At 52.3% G+C, this 20,420-nt stretch overlaps 3 protein-coding genes across 3 annotated transcripts; all 3 read left to right on the forward strand.

Moving 5' to 3' along the window:
* Positions 1 to 374: 374 nt before the first annotated feature.
* Positions 375 to 7,275, forward strand: NOTUM (notum, palmitoleoyl-protein carboxylesterase). Its single transcript, XM_069032469.1, has 11 exons — positions 375 to 712; positions 1,041 to 1,093; positions 1,245 to 1,340; positions 1,893 to 1,953; positions 2,822 to 2,880; positions 3,897 to 3,999; positions 4,786 to 4,977; positions 5,313 to 5,413; positions 5,512 to 5,659; positions 5,912 to 5,959; positions 6,070 to 7,275. Exons 1-11 carry the CDS (start codon positions 402 to 404, stop codon positions 6,374 to 6,376), a joined length of 1,479 nt encoding a protein of 492 aa, XP_068888570.1. The 5' UTR covers positions 375 to 401; the 3' UTR covers positions 6,377 to 7,275.
* Positions 7,276 to 9,281: 2,006 nt separating this feature from the next.
* Positions 9,282 to 14,837, forward strand: MYADML2 (myeloid associated differentiation marker like 2). The gene has a single exon (XM_069032470.1). The coding sequence runs from the start codon at positions 10,197 to 10,199 to the stop codon at positions 11,100 to 11,102; it is 906 nt and encodes a 301-aa protein (XP_068888571.1). The 5' UTR covers positions 9,282 to 10,196; the 3' UTR covers positions 11,103 to 14,837.
* A 682-nt stretch (positions 14,838 to 15,519) lies between these two features.
* PYCR1 (pyrroline-5-carboxylate reductase 1) lies at positions 15,520 to 18,545 on the forward strand. Its single transcript, XM_069032689.1, has 7 exons — positions 15,520 to 15,682; positions 15,793 to 15,863; positions 15,959 to 16,138; positions 16,583 to 16,804; positions 17,278 to 17,370; positions 17,755 to 17,918; positions 18,014 to 18,545. Exons 1-7 carry the CDS (start codon positions 15,616 to 15,618, stop codon positions 18,162 to 18,164), a joined length of 948 nt encoding a protein of 315 aa, XP_068888790.1. The 5' UTR covers positions 15,520 to 15,615; the 3' UTR covers positions 18,165 to 18,545.
* The last annotated feature ends 1,875 nt before the right edge of the window (positions 18,546 to 20,420 follow it).

Consider the following 20,420-nt stretch of genomic DNA (forward strand, 5'->3'; position numbering starts at 1 on the left):
CGCGGGGCGCGCCCCGACGGAGCGGCCCACCGTGCCGGTGCGGCGCGGCGCGGCGCAGACCCCCCGCTCCCTCCGCCTCGCTCCGAGGGGGCGGAGGGCAGGGCAGGGCGGGGGCTGGCCGGCTGCTGCCCCACGCGGCGCCCGGGCTGGCGGCGCCCCCGGCGCGCTCCCCGCGCACTCCGTGCCCCTCTGTCATGCTCGCCGCCTGGGAGCGGGTGGCGGGCTCCTGTGCCGGCAGCCGCGCCACCGAGCCCGCGCCGCCGGCGCTACCCTCTCCGCCCGCCGCCGACCCCCGTCCCCGCGGGTGGCGCGGCGGGGCGCGGCGGAGCGCGGGCGGCGCTGCCCGCCGCCGGGGACTGGCTGCTGCCGCCGCGGCGAGCGGCGGGTGGCGGCGGGCGGCGATGGGCACGGCAGCGGTGCACCTCCTGCTGCTGTTGGGGCTGCTGCACGCCGGGCCCGGCGGCGAGGGCAGGAAGGGCTGGCGGCGGCGAGGCCCGGCGGTCCGCGAGCGCGGCGAGGCGGCGGCGGCGGCAGCCGAGAGTTTCCCGCTGGACTTCACCGCCGTGGAGGGCAACATGGACAGCTTCATGGCGCAGATCAAGAGCCTGGCGCAGTCGCTGTACCCCTGCTCGGCCCAGGCACTGCCGCACGACCTGCGCCTGCACCTCCTGCACAACGCCTCGGTCACCTGCAACGACGGCAGCCCGGCCGGGTGAGTCCCCGCGCCGCGCCGGCCCCTCCAGGCGCCCCGGGGCTGCCCCGCGCGGCCGCCGCCGCTCCCCGCGGCCCCGGCCCCGAGGGCTGCGGCGCCACCGCGCGGCGGCGCGTGGCACCGGCGGCGACAGGTGCAATGAGCGCCTCCCGGGCGGCGGCCCCGGCGCTTCCCCGGGCGGACGCGAGCGGCGCCGCCGCCAGAGCCGCCGCCCCTGCGCGCCGCCCGTCGCCTCGGCGTGGTCCCGGCGCCCCGGCCCGACTGGCACCAGAGCCTTGCGGCGGGGCCCGGCTCCCGCTTAGGCATTGCCCCTTGTCTGTGCCCGCAGCTACTACCTGAAGGAGTCCAAAGGCAGTCGGCGGTGGCTGCTGTTCCTGGAAGGTGAGCGCCGGCGCCCCCGACTTCCGCAACGGCGGCCACGAGCGGGACGGCGACCCGAGGCTGCCCTCGGTGCCCCGGCCCCTGCGGGCCGCCGTCCCTCGCCCGCGAGTCCCCGGCCCTTCGGGGCGGCTGACCCCTGTCCTCTCGCCAGGAGGGTGGTACTGCTTCAACAGGGAGAACTGCGACACCCGCTACGACACCATGCGGCGGCTGATGAGCTCCCGGGAGTGGCCCGCGACCCGCGTGGGTAAGTCGCCCCCTCCACCCCGTTGGGCAGCCCCGAGGGACTGGGACCGAGCTGAGGTAGCGCCCGCTGTCACCACCGCTCTGGAAGGTGCCTGGTTGCTGCCCCGTGATGATCCCGTGCCGCGGGCACGGGCAGGCGTTTGGGTGCACAGGCATCGCCGGGAATGGGTGCTGCTCTCTTCTCTCTCTTCTCACGCTGCAGCCTCCTAGGTAGCCAAACCTCCGTCACTCACGCAGATCATCTAATTGAGTATATTGGAATTTACCTGCTAGGATTTGTATTTTGGGGAGGTACTTAAATAGGCATCACAGGTCTCTTCTGTACTACAAGAAGCTTCTAGACAGGCTTCATCTGTAGCATGAATCAAATTCTGAATGTCAAATCTGCCTAAGGGCAAATTTAGAAATGTTCCTTCCACTTCCCTTGCCAATGTTTTTCATCATGGATGTTTGTTTTCTGTGTGGTCAGAGGTCTTGCATGAGGCTCCCACGATTCCTCTGAAATCACAGACTGTCATCTGTATGTTTCTTGTTTCTTTGTGCCCATCTGCAGGAACTGGAATCCTGTCCTCTCAGCCAGAAGAAAATCCCCACTGGTGGAATGCAAACATGGTGTAAGGAGGGACAACGGAGGGAAATAGCTTTGTACTTAAACAGCATCTCCTGCCTTTTAGGCTAGCAAGAGTGCTGCAGAGACAAGTTAAGACTAATACTTGGAAAAGGAAATTGTGTGTTTCCTCATTTGTTGCAGTTCACCTCTCTAACATGTAGGGTTGACAAGGTCCAGAGAAACTTAAGTTCACTCTCCTTGGAGTTTTGGGGTGATCTAATGGAGAAAAACTGGGGATACCTTAGAGAGCCTTCTCAAACAGCTGCAGTGGTGAATCCATCATGAGCGGTGGGCTGATAGTGTGTTACACATCTGACAATTTGAGAAGAATGTGGAGCAGCTCTCCTAGTTCAAAGAAGAGAAATGAGAGAGACTAGTTTATAGATGCATCTACACAGAAGGGATGTTAATTTATCTTCTGCAAGACAGAGACATGAGAAGTTAATTCCTGTAAAAACCTCCAATGGTTGCAGTCAGCATTTACACTGCACTGACTAGAGTCTTCTCATTTTCCATGTGAAAAACTGAAGCATAGAGAGTTGCCCTGTGACAGGGCATCCACTGTGTTGGCAGAATAGCTGAGAGCAAAGTCGTGGTTCATCATTCCGTCCACTGAGCTTAGTGCTTCAATTAGATTGATAAAAGACATGTTATTTATTGATTTAATTCAGTAAAACTACCAGCGTTCAGGAGAAAATTCAAGACAGTTATAGTTGTCACTTGGTGTGCAGGAAGGTAAGTTGTCAAATTGGACAGAAACTCTTCCCTTTTCCCCTTCCCAGGATTTTATTTTCTTCCAGCTAGGTGACCCCATCCTCACCCTGTTGTGCGTGTCAGAGGCACAGCAGGACTCACACAGCTCTCTCTTACAGATTCATCCCATATTGCTCAAGTGATGTTTGGAGTGGTGCCTCTTCCAAGTCTGAGAAAAGTGAGTGTTGCTGATGGGCCGTTGCTGCCCCAGACATCACACATTAAAGGATGTGGCCAGACTTCTGTGAAACCACGTGGACAAGAAACAGGCTTTTTCTTGCTGAAGGGCAGGAAAGAATATCAAGCTACTTCCAGATAAAACATCCTGATCTCTTTAGCTCAGGCTGTTTTGGCATAGTTCAGAGCCACTGCTTGCAGAGATGTTACACTGGTGCAGTATGCAAGGATTAGAGGAACAAAATTCCTTTTAGATGAATCTCCAGGTTCCAGCACGCAGCAAATTAATTGCTGTAGCTGAGGGACCATGGACTGTTGCATGTAACTTTTGCATGGCTGACCTGAGAGGCAGGACTGTGAATTTAGTGTCAGACTTTTATCAGAAGGATGTTTTGCCTTAGGCAGGAGCCATCATGTGTCAAGCTAAAGCTGTCTGCAGGTTTCTTTGGGAAACAGCATAATTCATCTTAATACGTGCTGCATTGCCATCAGATGTCATTCTGGTGGTGTCACAGTAAGGGGCCTTTTCACTTCATCCCAGCTCCTTGGAGCTGTTCCTTTGGAGTAGTTACACACCAGCAGCCACGGTGATGCCAAGGAAGCAGTGTCTGTGTATGCGTAACATTTTGTGAAGCATTGCTTCTCTGAATTGGCTTGATGAATTGGGAAAACGGGGAAGCAGTAAGTTGGAACTGAGGTTCCAGGTGGTAGGAAGATGTGTGTTCCTCCAGTACCTTCCTTCTTGTTTTCCTTTTCCAAGTTTACTCATTTCTAAGCACTGTCATAGGAAGGTGCTTGTGTAATTGAGTATTCGAATCACTCTGTTCTCTTTCAGGGCAGCACATTTTGTATGGGGTGGGGGAGAATCTCTTGTTAGGTGTATTTGGTATAGGTGGATAAAATGAGCCTGAGTTTATATTCGTAATCCCTTTGGAAGGTTCTTAAACATTTTTGGAGAGGAAGTAAAAGTCTGAGCCTGGACAGGAAGAAATTTTTTGACACTGAGCTGTCTTCCAGATGAATATGCCTTCATGGGAGCACTGATCATACAGGAGGTTATAAAGGAGCTGGTGGGAAAAGGTCTGAGCACTGCGAAAGTGTTGCTGCTAGCGGGGAGCAGGTAGGTATCCACAAGATTCCATTTGGTGAAGAGAGATTTCCACAGCAGAAAGCTGTTAAGGGAGGAGGTCTCAGCAGTTCCTGAAACATTTTTTCTAGGAGTACAGTAACACTAACACAGCAAACCCTGTATCTCCGGTCAGTTTTCTCCTGTAAGTGGTACAACAGAGGATGATACAATATTACTTCATCAGCTTCTGGTCCACTTAAGAGAAAACTGAGAAAATTATAACAAAGCTTTGCGTTCTTCTGTGCATCAAGAATGCTGGTTCCTGTTGGCCAACATTGTAAGACACGCACCTCCTGTGAATTGTTTCAGGACACCAAAATAAAAACCAAACTTGTCTCACACAGGTGCTCTGGAACATCCTGTGTTGCACAGAGCTCTGGTACACTCAGTGTGTATTACACGGGAGCGTAATAGAGAAGTTGCAAGGAGTGAATTTGTCTCACTTCAGATGCTCTTAGTTTCTGAGCTGCCAACCCCCTTGGAAATGATACAGAGCACATGTATCTCCCAGGAAAGAGAGTAACAACAGGACTTTGCTTCTGAGCTACCAGATTATTACTCAGCACTAGCTTTATTTCTGAGTTTTGCCAAGCAAGGAAATAATGTGGTGTCTACCAAGTTTGTGGTGAATGGTTGGATAGCTCTGCTGTGGGTAGGTGAAGGTCTTTATACCATGTCAGTGCTGAAGAAGGTTTGTCTGCTGGCAAGGTCTGTAACACCTTGCTAGCAGTGTTACAGTGTTGATACAGCGTTGATGCAGTGTTGATGTTGTTGCAGTGCTGGAGGGACAGGAGTGCTCCTGAATGTGGATCGAGTGGCAGAGCAGCTGGAGGAGATGGGTTATCAAGGGATTCAGGTTCGAGGCTTGGCAGACTCTGGATGGTTCCTAGATAACAAACAGTATCGCAGAACCGACTGTATTGATACCATAACATGTGCTCCAACAGAGGCCATTAGAAGAGGAATAAGGTACGGTCAGATGCTCTAAAGTACACTACTTTAAGAGGTTAGAGTGTGGAAAAGATGTCCTCCTTCTCTGTGTTCCTTCACTTTGATACTTAAGGAGTATTGTCTATATCAGTGGTTTTTCAAGTATTTTATTGGAAAAGACAATAATGGAAAGTCTAGATGTGCGAAAGAACGTGTACAGTTGTAGATGCTCTAAAATGTGTTGCTGGGACAGTGCTGCTGAGAGAGCTGTCCTGTCAGTTGAAATTCTAATCAGAACAGAAACTAGGATATGGAGAGGATACATTGTTAGGATTGCCCTGTGCCTCCCATTCTGTTATTGCTTTGTCTTGTAGATACTGGAATGGCATTGTTCCTGAACGCTGTAAACTGCAGTTTAAAGAGGGAGAGGAATGGAATTGCTTTTTTGGATATAAGATTTACCCCACTCTTCGATGTAAGTACCAAAGGAGAGAGATCAAACAGACTTAGGGTTTCCTCTGTATCTGTAATTAACTTGGAGCAATCCCTTTTCTGAAATTTTTGTCTTTCTAGGCCCAGTCTTTGTTGTCCAGTGGCTCTTTGATGAGGCCCAGCTTACTGTAGACAACGTACACCTAACTGGCCAGCCTGTTCAGGAAGGGCAGTGGCTCTACATCCAGAATTTGGGTAGAGAGCTGAGAAACACCTTGAAGGATGTGACGTAAGTGTTTCATTGAGAAAAACCTGTCTCATTTGTTTCTAAGAGACATTCTTATCTAGTGTCCTAGTGTTCTCAGACCTCTGCTGAAAAAGGAGTGTTGTAAATTTGGTGACTGTTAGTTCATCTACATCAAGAATCTTGTCTTTTTCATTTTTGTGTAAAATTCCACCCTCTCCCTAGTCTGGAAGGTTTGATTCAGCAGTATTTACTTTGTCCTTCAAGACATATCCACATTTCTGTTTTTTCCTTTAGAGCGAGCTTTGCTCCTGCCTGTTTGTCCCACGAGATCATCACACGCAAGTAAGTGCTTGTGCAGGTCCTGTGAGAGGTGAACAGGGATGCAGCTTGGGAATGAACCTGTCCTGGCAGCCGGACCCCTCTAATGTGATCTATACGGTTTGTCTTTTCAGTCACTGGACTGACATCCAGGTGAAGGGGACATCATTACCCCGTGCCCTGCACTGTTGGGATCGGAGCCTCCATGAGAGCAACAAAAATGGGAAGGCTCCTCTGAAAGGCTGCCCAATTCACCTGATTGACAGCTGTCCATGGCCTCACTGCAACCCCTCGTGCCCCACAATCAGGGACCAGTTCACAGGGCAGGAGATGAATGTGATCCAGTTCCTCATGCACATGGGTTTCGATGTTCAGAAGATGGCACAGCAGCAGGGCCTGGAGCCCAGTAAACTCCTGGGGATGCTCAGCAGTGGTAACTAGGGAGGGCTCATGCTCATCAAAGGGGCAGAGATTAGATCAGGAGGGGAGAGAGAGACTCTCAGCCCTTCTCCCAAACTTTCTAATCTTCTTCCTTAACGTTTCTGCAGGCAGATGCATGCTCATACCCATGCACACTCACACCTGTGCACTCACATGCTCCCACACTCTTGCACGCTTATGGTGTGTCAAGAACAAAAAGAAAAAAAACCAAAAACAAAACCAGGCAAGGAGCAATTTCTTGCTTACACTGTTTGGCTGGAACTTGTTCCCTCCAAACTCCTGGGCTAAGTTTCAGCCGGTCACATCCTCTTCCTGTGTTACACAAGGCAGTCGGATACAGGGAGTAGCAAAGCAAAGCCATAAATAGCAGCAATGAGAACCTTCCCCAGATCTGGGACATCTTCCCTTGCCATGAATTTTACATCATAGACTCGTTACAAGTGGTGAAAAAAGCAAGCACTGGATTTCTTCTGTCCAACTAGAAGTGAAGAAATGATTACATTACTTCCTGGAGATTAGCATCTCATGCTGAGTCACAATATATAGACCCAGGACACGTGCTAGGGATGGACACTCTTGTACTCAATTTATTCATATTATTTTATAAAATGACTTTTTTATTACTTTTTTAAACTAAGCAAGAAATATAAATGATATTGTAACATATTTTTTTTTTTAATAACGAAGAAACCTCTTGGTACTTTGGCAACGTGGCCATATTTATTTTAATATGTAAAATGCTATTTATAAGGGCTGACCAGAGAACTATACCTATGTCTTTGTAAAGTTGTATATGCTGCTCATTTGAATGGGTTATCCTGATGGTCACTTGTGCCTGGGAGAGGGCTAAGGGTGGTGTTGATGTTTTGTATTAATTAGATTTCTGTGTTCCCCTTGCAGTGTTCCTTGTCATTGTTTCTCTGATGAAGAGGTTGTAATATAAGGTTTAAGTACAGAGACTTTCACCCAGCACCTGATGTTTTCAGACTTTCACAGCAATTTTGGCTTGCCTGTGATTCCCCAGGTTGTCCAGGGCATTGCATTGTAAGGTGGAGGGAGATCTGGTTTTGCTGCAAAGGCCTCTCTTCCAGTAAGGGAAATGTTTGATCAGAGCATCAGAAGCATTTGGAGCAGAAAAGGCAGAGAACATAAGACAAGCACCAACATATTTCTCTTCTAGTCACTTGGGAACACACCCACCTCAGCAGAGAGAAACCCCTTTGATAATAGTGGGAGGAGAACAAGGGAGGGATTGAGAATGCATGACTGAGGCTGGAGAGGAGACCGTTCCTTGGGTGGGAGCATGTGGGTGGCTGGAGCAGAACTTCACCCTGCAGCACAGTGTGGGGGTGTGGGGAGACCTGCACGAGGAGCACAGCTGCACATCCCTACTGCACGATGTCCTGGGACCAACTGTATGTGCCTGCACTTGTGTACATGGTTACACAGCATGTAGGCCACAGAGAATTTGGGCCTGATTTTAGAAAAATTCCCTGTACTTTAAAGACAGACCTTGCCAGGTTAGAACAGTGGTGCTGCTTGTGAGATCCCTTGTTTTGGGTAAGTAAACTGTAGCCCTTTGGTTCCTTTTCGGGCAGGACCACACACAGACCACCACAATCATCTGTCTTCCTGTGCATGATGGGATTAACACAGATTGAAGATAAAGAAAAAACTACAGAGAAAATGACTGGTGCTCCCAGTGAAACTGAAGAACAGGAAAACGTCAGTGCAGTTTCCCTATGATCAGTTTGGAAATTACTGATATCCTCTGTGTTTTAATGACTTGGGTATAAAAGTAGAATTGTCCTGATTATGTTTTTCATCTGTTTTCTGCCATGCAGAAGCCAGTGACAAAAGGGCAAGACTGGAAGAATTCAGTGCCATATGTTTGTATTCTGTGATCTTTTGACTAGATGAGGTTCTTTCTTTCTGAGGGAAAAGTGGCCGTGGTCTGTCTGGTGCACTGCTCCGCCAGTGTGATTTTGGGGACCTTTGCCCTCTGCCAGCACTGACTCTGGTGCTGACGGCTCTTCAGAGGGGCACCACTTCCCATGGGAAAGCAGAAGCTGAGCAGCAGGACCAGCTCTGCCTTGAGCCCCGGTGTCACTGATGGGGCAATGTGTCCTCAGGTAGGCCATGACATGGGGTGTCCCTGTGCTTTCTCCTGGTCCCTGGGCAGATGGGAAGTGATGCACCAGAAAGTGCCGCAATACAGAAAGTGACCCACTGCCAATGAGGCCTGCTAGAAGTGAAGGATTAATAGAGAGTCAGGAAAGGCAAGATTTCAGGATGAGAACCTGTTCACCTGGAGTTCCTCAGCTGTCCTGCTGCATTTCCTGGTTATTGTGATGTTAATTGTGCAACTTCCACCCCAAATGAATGCAGGCTTTTGTACTTTTAGCACCAGAGGCCTTTCTAAGGAAAATGGAAAGTACTTAAGATGAATGAAAGAGACACTGAGGTTACAAGATGGTGTCAAGCTGAAGGTAGGCACGTTTTATCGGTACAGCCAAAAATTTGTACTGTCCTCATGTGAGCCATTCCAGCATTAATTTTTTCTGCTTCCACACTGGGATGAGCACTGCAGGTGAGGAGTCAGCAATGCTGCTTGTGGGGTAAGGGAGGAATTTTTCTACTATGTTGTGGTGGAAACATTCACCCAGTCCCATTCTGAAACTACATCAGCAATTTTGTCTGGGGCTTTTAGAGATAGAATTAAGACACTTCTGGGGAGAGGTGAAGTCTGGCGAGCACTGTATATCGGGAATGGCTCACTGTGAAAGCTTTGATCTCACAGGAGGGAGGGTTTGACACTATTTATTGAAATCTGTGTTCCAAAACAGAGCTAAGAATATCAAAGCAGTTTTTTAAAAAACAATTGTATTCGGTTGTTGCATTCAGAGATACAAGAAAAACTGATTTCCACATAAAGTAAAAGAGAGACAGGGAAGAGTTTAAGGAAATGTTGAGGACGGGTGCTGTAAACCTTCACAGCCACAAGCTGTCACACAAAGTACAGCAGGTAAATGTATCACTGCTCCAGATCAACTGCAGCAAAGTGAGTCAGCTTTTATTCAGCCTCTGGCCTAAATCCTTTCTTTTATAGGGTTTGTGCTGCCTTTGGGCTTGTGCCCCCTCTCAGGGGCTCTTGGGTCTGCAGAACTGAGCTCTTGTTCCTGCAGCACGGCCGTATCACAGCCCACTGCCACAGCCAGCCACCTCCCCTCAGCGCGGGGGGTTGTGTGGAGAACGGCAGCATTCCAGTGACCCCAGAGTTTCTAAAAGAACAGCAGAAGGATAATCAAGAGCCTTTGATGGAGCTCGCAGCTTCAGTGTTAAATAACACCCGCTCCCAACAGCTGAGTGGGGGCAGGACTCATTCCAGAACTATTAATAAAACCCCTATTTATACTCCAGGTTCCTGTGAACGGTGCAGCAGAAAGCTACAGCTGCAGAGCGAAAATGGAATAAATGTCAGCCTCCAGGGAAAGCACCATCCTGCGGGAAAGGAGACAGCCAAAGGACAGCACAGAGGCAGGTTTCAGACCTGAGGAAGCAGAGAGCGAAGAGCAGCACCCTGAGCTTGCAGCCAGTGGGCAGAGCCAGCCAGTCACCTCCCTGCAGCCGCAGGTCTGTGCAGAGAGCTGCCAGAGATGCAGCGTCAGAGGCAGCTCCCACTGATGCCGGCAGAGACCAGCGAGATTTGAGCTGCCAATCCACTGAACTGCGACCAGGTGTGCCTCAGGGCAAAGGTGCAAGAGCCAGAAAGGACATTTGAGAAGGCATTGAGTGCATTGTCTGCTGGACCGGAAAGATAATGGAGAGCACGGGAGGGCCATATCTGAACACAGCTGCGGTGACTTCCCCTGTAGGAATAGCTCGATTGCTGCAGATGACCTTCGGATGTACCACATTCAGCCTGGTTGCCCACCAAGGGGGGTTCAGTGCCGCATATGGCACCTTCTGCATGTTTGTCTGGACCTTCTGCTTTGCCATCACTGTGTTCATCATCACCTGTGAGTTCACACACCTGCACAGCTGCCTGAGTCTCTCCTGGGGAAACTTCACTGCTGCTTTTGCCATGCTTGCCACACTCATGTCCATCACAGCTGCAGTGATCTACCCGCTCTACTTCGTCCAGGTGGGCTGTTACCCCATCGGCTGTGAGGTGAGAGATTTCCGCATTGCAGCCAGTGTCTTCGCGGGCCTTCTGTTTGTTGCGTACGCCACTGAGGTGTTCTTAACCAGGGCAAAACCAGGACAAGTCACCAGCTACATGGCTACTATCTCTGGGCTCTTGAAAATCGTTCAGGCCTTTGTGGCCTGCATCATCTTTGGGGCACTGGTGAACGACAGCCAATATGGTAAATACGTGGCAACACAGTGGTGTGTGGCTGTCTACAGCTTTTGCTTTGTGGTGACAGTGGTGGTAGTGGCCTTCAGTGTCACAGGTAAGACTGCCTTGCTGTGGTTCCCTTTTGAGCGTTCTGTGGTCATCTACACCTTTGGGGCTGTGCTGCTCTACATGAGTGCTGCGGTCATCTGGCCAGTGTTCTGCTTTGACAGCAAGTACGGCTCCCCACGACGCCCTGGCCTCTGCGCCAAGGGCAAGTGCCCCTGGGACAGCCAGCTGGTGATTGCCATCTTCACCTATGTCAACCTGCTGCTCTATGTCTTGGACCTGGCATACTCCCAGCGCATCCGCTTTGTCTCACACCTCTGAATTGTGGGTTGGCCTCTGTGGAGGCATCCCAGTGCTGTGAACCACTGAAGATGCAGAGGGATGGGGCAAGGGGCAGGGAGGTGCTGGGCAGGCATGTGCAGAACACCATCAGCCCAACATCAAGGTGAGGACTGACTACACTAAAAAATTAATGACCTGGAGCAGGTGGGCTGCAGCCGATGCAAAGCACAGCCCAACTCCCCCATGGTTTTGCTTCACCTTCCTTCCTGGTGCCAGCACAAAGGAATGACACAGCTCTACGTGCATCTGCAGACAGCAGGAATGCTTGTAGCCACAGCAGTGAGGCTGCTGGCTAGCAGGTTATTGAGCCAAATATTAGGAAAGACACCAAGGATTTTGAAACTGTTAACCAGTGCTTAATGGTAACCAAGCGTAACCAAGTGACTACTCAGGAAGTGGAAAAGTTAAAAGCTGCATGAAGGAACACCAGTTCAGAAGATGAAAATCAATCCCTCAGAGTTTGGGTTACTTTGGGCTGTGTGGTGAGATGTGGAATGCCTGCAAGTGTGGGCAGTTCGGTCTGGGTGTTTCTGAGAAGAACATCACAGCCATAACAGTGTTTTGAATGTTACCAGTCTTTTCCTTTTATCTCCTTTGCTATCTAGCACAGAAAAGGAATATCCTCAAGTGTACACCTTGGAGGAGGCCTAGGATATTCCTATTTAGCAAAAACTGAGTCACTACAGAAATGAAAATTTGTAAAGTCGGGGCTCTACTGCTGAGAATCAGGTTGCAGAGCAGAGCCAACCTGCAAAGTGACTGTGTGTGACCTGCCATCCTCGCTTGAGCAGCACAGAAAGTAGCTTGGCACATGCTCTGTCTTGATTAATGGGCCACCATTTCTTTACACTGGTGTCAAGGTTTTTTTTTCTGGAGGCTTGAAGATAAGTTCTGAGGGGGTGTGAAAGGGGAGGTAGAGACTAATTGATCTCACGGTGCTGCACAAGAGACCAAACCAGGCAGGGAGGGGGCATGGACAAGACGGGAAATGACAGAACTTGCACACAGTACCCCAGAGCAGCTCAGGCGCAGGATTCCTGAGCACTCTGCATCACCAAGTAGCTGAATGTCTCAGATGCATCTCTGACTAAACATCCACTTTGAAGTTCCACACTTCTCAGCTCAGATTTCAGGCTCCATAGAAATCTTCATTTGTTCCAGGGAGAAGCCAGAGTGTCCAAGTGCTTGTGCAGCTCATGCAGACTTGAGTACTTTGATTAAAATCTCCAGTAGCTGCCTGTCAGAATCAAGATTTATTTTTTATCCAAAATAAAATAAAGCTGAATGGCAGATGTATGCTTACGTCTCCTGAGATGTGTGTGCTGTCACCCTCCTCTCCACACTTTCATTTCAGTAGACACAGCCCGTTCTGCATGAAAACAGAGCTCACTTTATTTTGATGTACAAAGCCTGAACACAGACCCAAAAAAGTACAGACACAAGACAGCAAGACGTCTGAGTGGATTCTTTGCAGCAGAATGACTCAGGAATAAGGAAGGAAACTTACTTTTCATCAGTGCTTTGTGTGGGGTTTGAAAACCAAAGGGAAAACTTGTTGGGACAGATTATGTTGAATAATTCTGAGCAAGGACCAGCCCTTAGCAGGGGGGAGCATTAGCCAGGAAATGGGACAAGAATTGGGATCCAGCACAAAGGAACAGCCTTCCAAGGGGGTTTTCTCTTCTGCGAGTTCCAGTGAAGGGCAGGAAATCTGGAAGATGTGGTCCAACAGGAGGCTGGTAGGGCAAGACCCAAGGCTGTCTGCCATCGATACAAACCAGGAGCTTTATTTCTTGCCACCCAAACAAATTATGGGTTGTACAAATAGAAAATGCTGACTTGGAAAAGGAAATCAACTTTTGTTGGAGGAGTCAATTTACAAAGAGCCACTGTATACAAAGGGACCTTGAGCATTTATGATGTATTCCTCTTAAACTCACCAATGTGGATAAATTAAGCTGTGTCACACTTGAAAATTACTTTTTTGTTGTTATTACAGATCACTAAAAACCAAACAGGTGCCTGTGAAGCACCATGGCTTTTGTTATAAAATTCAATCCAACGAGCCCAGGAACGTGGCTTGAGGAAAGCCCCATTCTGCGGGCTCTGGTGTGGCTCTGGGAGGCTGGGGGGGCTGGGGAAGGGGGTCAGCAGAGGCAGGAGCACACAGGCAGGGCGGTACTTGTCCCCAGGGATGACACTGCCAGTCGCTCAGGCAGTGGCAGCTGTTGGAAAGCTCCTTGGCTGATAGCATATGGCTGAGCCAGGTACTGCTGGCTTCCTGCTGGGAAGATTTTGCACCAAGTAGGAGCAAGAGCAGAAACATGGTAAAATCTGCCAATGCCATGGGTTGATGCAACTTACACTGAGCCAGGGACAAAGGGCCAGAGAGAAACCAGTACCTGGGAAACAATGAGGGCAAAATTGAGTGCCTTCACAATAAGGGGAAAGCAAATTTAACATGGAAATCATGATCCCACTGACTGGACGAGTGGAAACACAAGTCATTGCCAAGAACAGTGTGTTCAGATTTAGCTTTCTCATCTGCCAGCCAAAGACTGAGCAAAAAATGTGAACATGGTCAAAATGGCAAAAAAAGATTGTGTGGACAACAATCCTCTCTTTTAGGAGAAAAAAAAAAATAAAAAAAAAATCAAAACCTCATGCTTCAGTGGTTAAAACACTCCCCAACCATTGGAAACTATGAGATTGCCCAATCCAGGACAGAGAACATCTGATATCTGCTCAGCAGGATTTACCAAATAGCTCTGTCATGATTCAGTTCACCAAACCCCCTTCACTTCCAGAGTGTATTGACCCCTTTAATTAATAGATGATGATCAAGTAGCTCACCATGAACCAGGTTTCCCCAGTCGCCAACCATTCCCAACCTTTTTTGGTAAACTAATGTTAGGATGTATGTGTGTTCGTTAATTACGGACTTGTGGCTGCAGCCAGTCTAGACAGCACCCAGAGGATTCCAGCCTGGCTAGATTAAAATCCGAATCGTTAATGGGTTGGGTTTGGTTTTTCCCTTCTCTTTTGGAAGCCCGGGGTTTGGTATCCCCAAAAGACAGCATTTAGGAACATTTATCAACAAAAAAACCCCCACTGAGATTTATTTCTGTCAATAAAGGAGCAAGAAAAAAATAAAAATGAAACCAGTGAGGTAAGATGATATTTAGGAAAAAAAGCACTGCCTGCTGCCTGGGTTTTACAGGATCACTTCACACCGGCCTGGTCTCTCCACAGCCCAGGGCCGCAAGGCTCTGATGGAGGCCACCCTCGGTCCTCGGGGCACGGCGGGCGGCCGCACTGCGCCCGGTCCCGGGTGGGAATCGGGCGACGGAAACTCCCTCCCCGTTCACGTGCAGGGAAATCCCTCGGGAAACCTACGGGCACGAGGTACCGCCGCTCTGGGACCAGCGGCCGCTGGGCCGCTCTCCGCGAGACCGCTCCCCGCAGGACCGGCAGGGTCGCGTATGGGCCCGCCCAGGGAGGCGGGACTGCGCACCGGAGCGTCCCGGGCCGGCCGAGGCGGAGAAGTGGCGGGGAGGAGACCCGAGCAGAGCAAGCACACGGGGACCCAGAGTCTCTTCTGGCGCCCGCTGCGCCCTGGCCCCGCGGGGGTCCCCCTCTCCGCGGGGAGGGTGGCCGGGGGTCACCGGGCTCACGGAGGGCGGTGATGGCGCGGCAACGCCAGCAAGCGGCGCTGCCCGCCCCGCCCCGCCCCGCTCCCGCCCCGCTCCCGCCCCGCCCCGCTCCCGGTCCGCCCCGCTCCCGCCCCGCTCCCGCCCCGCTCCCGCTCCCGGTCCGCCCCGCTCCCGCCCCGCTCCCGCCCCGCTCCCGCTCCCGGTCCGCCCCGCTCCGCTCCCGCCCCGCTCCCGCCCCGCTCCCGCTCCCGGTCCGCCCCGCTCCCGCCCCGCCCCGCTCCCGCCCCGCTCCCGCCCCGCTCCCGCTCCCGGTCCGCCCCGCTCCGCTCCCGCCCCGCTCCCGCCCCGCTCCCGCTCCCGGTCCGCCCCGCTCCCGCCCCGCTCCCGCTCCCGCTCCCGCCCCGCCGTACGCCACCAGGCGGCGCTGTGCTCCCGGCGGAGCTCTGCGGGAGGGTCGGGCGGGGCGGGGTGGGTCGGGAGCGGGAGCGGAGCGGGGCGGGAGCGGGAGCGGAGCGGGGCGGGGCGGGGCGGGGCGGGGCGGGGCGGGGCGGGGCGGGGCGGGGCGGGGCGGGGCGGCCGAGGGCTCCCGGCGGCCCCGCAGGCGGCGAATGATGCAACACTCAGGGTCGGTTGCCCCAATAGCTGGCCTTGCTGCGCCATTGTCCCCGCCCCCGAGCGCTGAGCGGTCGGAGGGCCGGCGCTGCCCCGCCCCGCCGCCCGCCGATTGGCTGCGCGCCGACGTCCCCCCGCGCGGCCTCGCCTCCGTGCGGGCGCGGCCACGTGGACGGTGGCGGGTCTGGCTCTGGCTCTGGGTCTGGTGGGGCCGCACGGCACGGGCCATGAGCGTGGGGTTCATCGGCGCGGGGCAGCTTGCCTTCGCCCTGGCCCGCGGCTTCACGGCGGCAGGTGGGCGCGGGGCAGTTCGCCTTCGCCCTGGCCCGGGGGCTTCATGGGGTTAGGTGGGCACGGGGCGGCTGTTGCCGATCCCTCGGGCTGACACGCTGTGTCGTTCGCAGGGGTCCTGGCTGCGCACAAGATCACGGCGAGCTCCCCGGACACTGACCTGCCCACCGTGAGCAGGCTGCGGGTGAGTGCGGCCGGGTAGCGAGGGCCGGGTGGCGGCGCTCCCCTCCCGGGCCGCCCCGGGCCTGAGCGGTCCCGTTTCTCTCCAAACCGGTGCAGAAAATAGGAGTGAACTTCACGGTGAGCAACAAGGACACGGTGAAGAGCAGCGATGTCCTCTTCCTGGCCGTGAAGCCACCCATCATCCCCTTCATCCTGGAGGAGGTGGGCCCCGACATCGAGGCCCGGCACATCGTGGTCTCCTGCGCGGCCGGCGTCACCATCAGCTCTATCGAGAAGGTGAGAGGGGACCGGGCCGTGCAAGGCCGGCCATGAGCTGCTTCCACTCCTCTGGCCCCTAGGAGCCGATGCCAGGGACAGATGTTACTTGTGCTACTCTGGACTAAAGTCACGCAGCAGCAGCAGCCAACTTGTTGTTTTCAGTCGCCTTTGCCTGTCTTCATCAGAAAATGCTATTAGAGGTTTTATCCAGCTCTTTCCTCACATGAGTTGCTGTCCAATAATGTTTCTCTCAACAGCAGTGGGTCATCTGCCCTGAATTTCTGCAGATTTTATGCTAAGTGTCTGCAGGAGCTGTTTTGGAGATCTGTGGGTTGATCTGGGATTGAGGCCTTTGGGATACTGTTTCCTGGACAGTCCATTGATGAAAAATATGCACTAAAGCTCATTTTTCTCCCTTCTTTCTTTTTTTACTTTCTATCTCCAATGATTTTCTGCCCTAAGAAACTCTCTACCTTCTGCCCCACACCAAAAGTGATCAGGTGCATGACCAACACCCCTGTGATTGTCCGGGAAGGTGCTACAGTCTATGCCACTGGAACTCATGCGGATGTGGAAGATGGGAAGCTCTTGGAACAACTGATGGCCAGTGTGGGCTTCTGCACTGAGGTGGAAGAGGATCTCATTGATGCTGTAACGGGGCTCAGTGGCAGTGGCCCTGCGTATGTATGTGCTATTTCCTCAGCTAGTGGCAGTCTTGGGGAGAGCAGTTGGCTTTGCCTGCCATAAAGTCTGTGCAACTTCAGCTTGTCATTTTTTTGTTTTTCCCACCACCCACATTTGCAATCGGATATGTAGTCCACGTGTCCAGTTTGGGACAGCATGTAAATTTTGTTAACAGTCAGATGAGTCTGAAGTCCATAGCCAGTGTGCGGTGTCCACATGTCCATGTTGCAAGACTTGGGCCTGCAGTTTGCATGATGCAGAAGCAGAATTTCTCCCATTCCCCCCACTCCAGAGCTGGAACTAGTGGGAGGGAAGCCTGGCATGGCATCCATGCAGTAAAGGGGGAGGCTTTTGTCAAGTCCATAAGTGATGAGTTACAGCACGATCCTGAAGCCCTGGATTCTCTCCTCCCTGAGACTTACCAGTCCTGGAGCAGAGTCTTTCAGTCACCTTCTTCCTCTCTCTGGTCTCAGGCATTCACTGCCCTGGATGCTCTTGCAGATGGAGGAGTAAAGATGGGCCTTCCCCGGAGGCTGGCAGTTCGACTTGGAGCACAGGCTTTGCTGGTCAGTATTACCTCCTTCATAACAAATCTGAGTCTGTGCTTGCTCTGTGCAGAGGAATCTTCACATCACAGTTTGATATTATCTTGGTCCTCTCACAGAATCTGCTTTAAAGAAAGTGTTTGGTTTGACTGCACACAGGTTCCTGGTGGGAGCTGTAGGAAGTAGCTACAGCAATCTGCTGGCACTCGTGGTGGTGTGGGAGCTGGGGCCTGGGAAACTCTGCTCCTTTGCAGGCTTCATCAGCTCTGAAAAGTGTTTTGGCAGCGTGCAGGAGCCTAGGTTTGCCTGCTGTGAATGTTGGTGCTGCTCTGTGCAGTGGAGAACAGGAGTGTGTGACAGTGGCTTCCTCAGCCAGAGCTCTGGCAGGTGTTTTCCTTGCTACAGGGTGCTGCCAAAATGCTGTTAGAATCTGAGCAGCATCCCGGTCAGCTGAAGGACAATGTCTGCTCGCCCGGGGGAGCCACTATCCATGCCCTGCACTTCCTGGAGAGTGGTGGCTTTCGCTCACTCCTCATCAATGCTGTGGAGGCTTCCTGTATCCGGACAAGGTGGGCACCCAGGAAGTCCTAAAACGCTTGCAAAACTTGTCCCCCAACCTCCCCATCTTTTTTCTATGTCTGCCTCTCCTACTACCCCATTGTAGGGAGCTGCAGCATTTGGCAGACCAAGAGAAGATTTCCCCAGCAGCCATAAAGAAAACTTTGCTGGACAAGGTGAAGCTGGAGTCTCCCTCTCTGTCTGTGGCATCTGCTAGCAAAGTCAGTCTGTTCACCCACAAGAGCAAGAAGAACTGACCGGACTACTGTATTCTGGCAGTGCTGAATATCAGTGTCCTGGTTGCGGCCAGGACAGGGTTAATTTTTGCAGTAGTCAGGAATGGCACAGCCAGGACCCTGGTTATTCTATACATCATGTACATGGGCAAAGGGTAGGGGGAGAAGTTGAGAGGGGAGTGTTTGTGGCAGGGGAGAGGGGCTGAAGAGGGATGGGGAGAAGGAGTCAGTCCTTTCTGGTTGGTTGCTTGAAGCCAGCAGTGGGGGTAACATCATGTTACGCGTGGTGAGCAATCATGTATGAATCATTCACGTCTCTTCTACGCTCTTTTTAATATTGTTGCTGTTATTATTTGTTTTCTTATCTCATTACTGTTTCCAGTAAATTGTTCTTATCGCAAACCATGATCTTTACCTTTTGTGCCTCCAGTTCTCCTCTCCAGCCTGCCACAGGGGGAGAGGGACGAGAGGGGAGTGAGTGAGCAGTGTGTGGTTTTGAGCATTTCAGTGGGAAAACTAATATGAGGAATACCATTCCTAAGCCACAACCATTATTGTCCTCTGTGTTATTTCTCTTTTGTCTAAGGAAAAGCATTCACTCTGAATGTTGGTGTCCCCTGTACCAGGCTTGTGGCTTACAACAGCTGTGGGGCGGTGCTGTAGCAGAGGGTCTTTAACCTAAAGGGAAACTGTAGTTAACCTGTAGTGGGGTTGGTGTGAGCTGTCCCTGGCACTGCTGTTTTCTTGGGCAGCGGTGATACTCTCATCAGAGCTTTGTCAAGGAAATCACTTGTCCAGAAGAAGAATTTGGGTACTTCCAGGACTCAAGCAGTGTTTGTGTGCCCCATGCAGAAAATTTTTTTAAGATGTTTCAGAACTTTTTGTTTCAAAGGTTTGATCCCCTCTGGCCCCATCTTGCATCTGCTGTCAGAGCTTATGTCCTGTCACTGTCGTTATTAGCTAGAGCAGATGCTGCCACACAAACGCCATGCTGCGTGGTACATCAGGGGCTGGGCCCAAAGTCACTTCTTGGAATGGACCCAATGCCTCTGCCCGATCTCCCACCACTTTGAGAGACATATGGTGTGAACATTGGACCACGCTCCTTTTCTCTCCAGCGGCCACCCCTTCTCTCTGCTCAGTCTGGTTTGGGGAACCATGGCCTCTCACTGCCCCTCCTTTACTGCTGGCCTTGCTTGGGTGGTTTGGCAGCTGGAGGGGTAGTGAGTGTTTACATTTCCTTCTGTCTCTGAGGTGCTGGTGATGGTAAAGTATTTTTAGTGTTAGGCTTTTGGCTGCTAGCAAGGTATGATCCTATAGGTGGGACAGATGGTTACTCCTCTTCCCTCTTTACATAAAAAACTGCTTCTCTGATGAGAGCTGTGGCTAATCCCAGCTATTTTGACTGGGTGTATCTCTTGCCACTGGCAGTGGCCATTAGGTCAGGAGTCCTTGGGTGCCATATGTTCCTCCCTTTCCTGCTCAGGATCTGTAATACCTGCACAGCAGACAGGCCAAGCTGGAAGTCAGACAGATGAAGTACTGGCTGATGCAAAAATGCAAGGGAGTGTTGTAGAAAGAATTCCCACTTGGCTGAAAAAGTGGGATGCAGAATGAATGGATGCCTGAGATTGAGCCCCTCTGCAGGGAGATGTAGAGGTTGCTCCTGGGTACTCCCAGAGAGACAGAGCTATAGATTAACTTCCTAGGTGGTTATAGACCTGTAACTGAGCTGGCCACCACATCGGATGGAAACCAGCCTATCGGGGGCTACAAGGGCCCTGCAAGGCTTGTGGTCACATTGCCTGCATACAGAGCGGAGAGCAGTAGTGCTGCTGCTGGATCCGAGCCTAGCCAAGCCCCTTCTGCTCTCCTACGGAGCATGGTTTCTCCTTAACCCGTCTGCCCATTTTATTGTGGCACCTTCCACTTGCCCCTCGCCCTTCTCTGGTATGCTCATCTTGTCCTCCCTGCTTTGCCTGTAGCATGGCAGCAAACACAGTAGGCACCAGTGTGTGTGTCATGGACCCGGAGTTGTAGCAAAACGGGTGGGAAGACACCTCGAGCGAGCCCGGCTGCTTTCCCAGTGACCTGGGAAAGCAGCGCTTCAGAGCAGAGTAGCGGCCCCGGCCCTAACGCTGCAGCCAGGGCTCGCCGCACACGGCCCGGTGCCGAGAGAGCCACGGCAGGGCCTGCGCCGGCGGAGCCGGCGGCTCGGAGAGACTGCGGGCGCAGCTCAAAGGGTGCTAAGGACCCCACCGGTGCGGGCTGAGGGAC

The sequence above is a fragment of the Aphelocoma coerulescens genome, chromosome 18 (assembly GCF_041296385.1).
Source record: "Aphelocoma coerulescens isolate FSJ_1873_10779 chromosome 18, UR_Acoe_1.0, whole genome shotgun sequence".
Classification (NCBI taxonomy): Eukaryota; Metazoa; Chordata; class Aves; order Passeriformes; family Corvidae; genus Aphelocoma; species Aphelocoma coerulescens.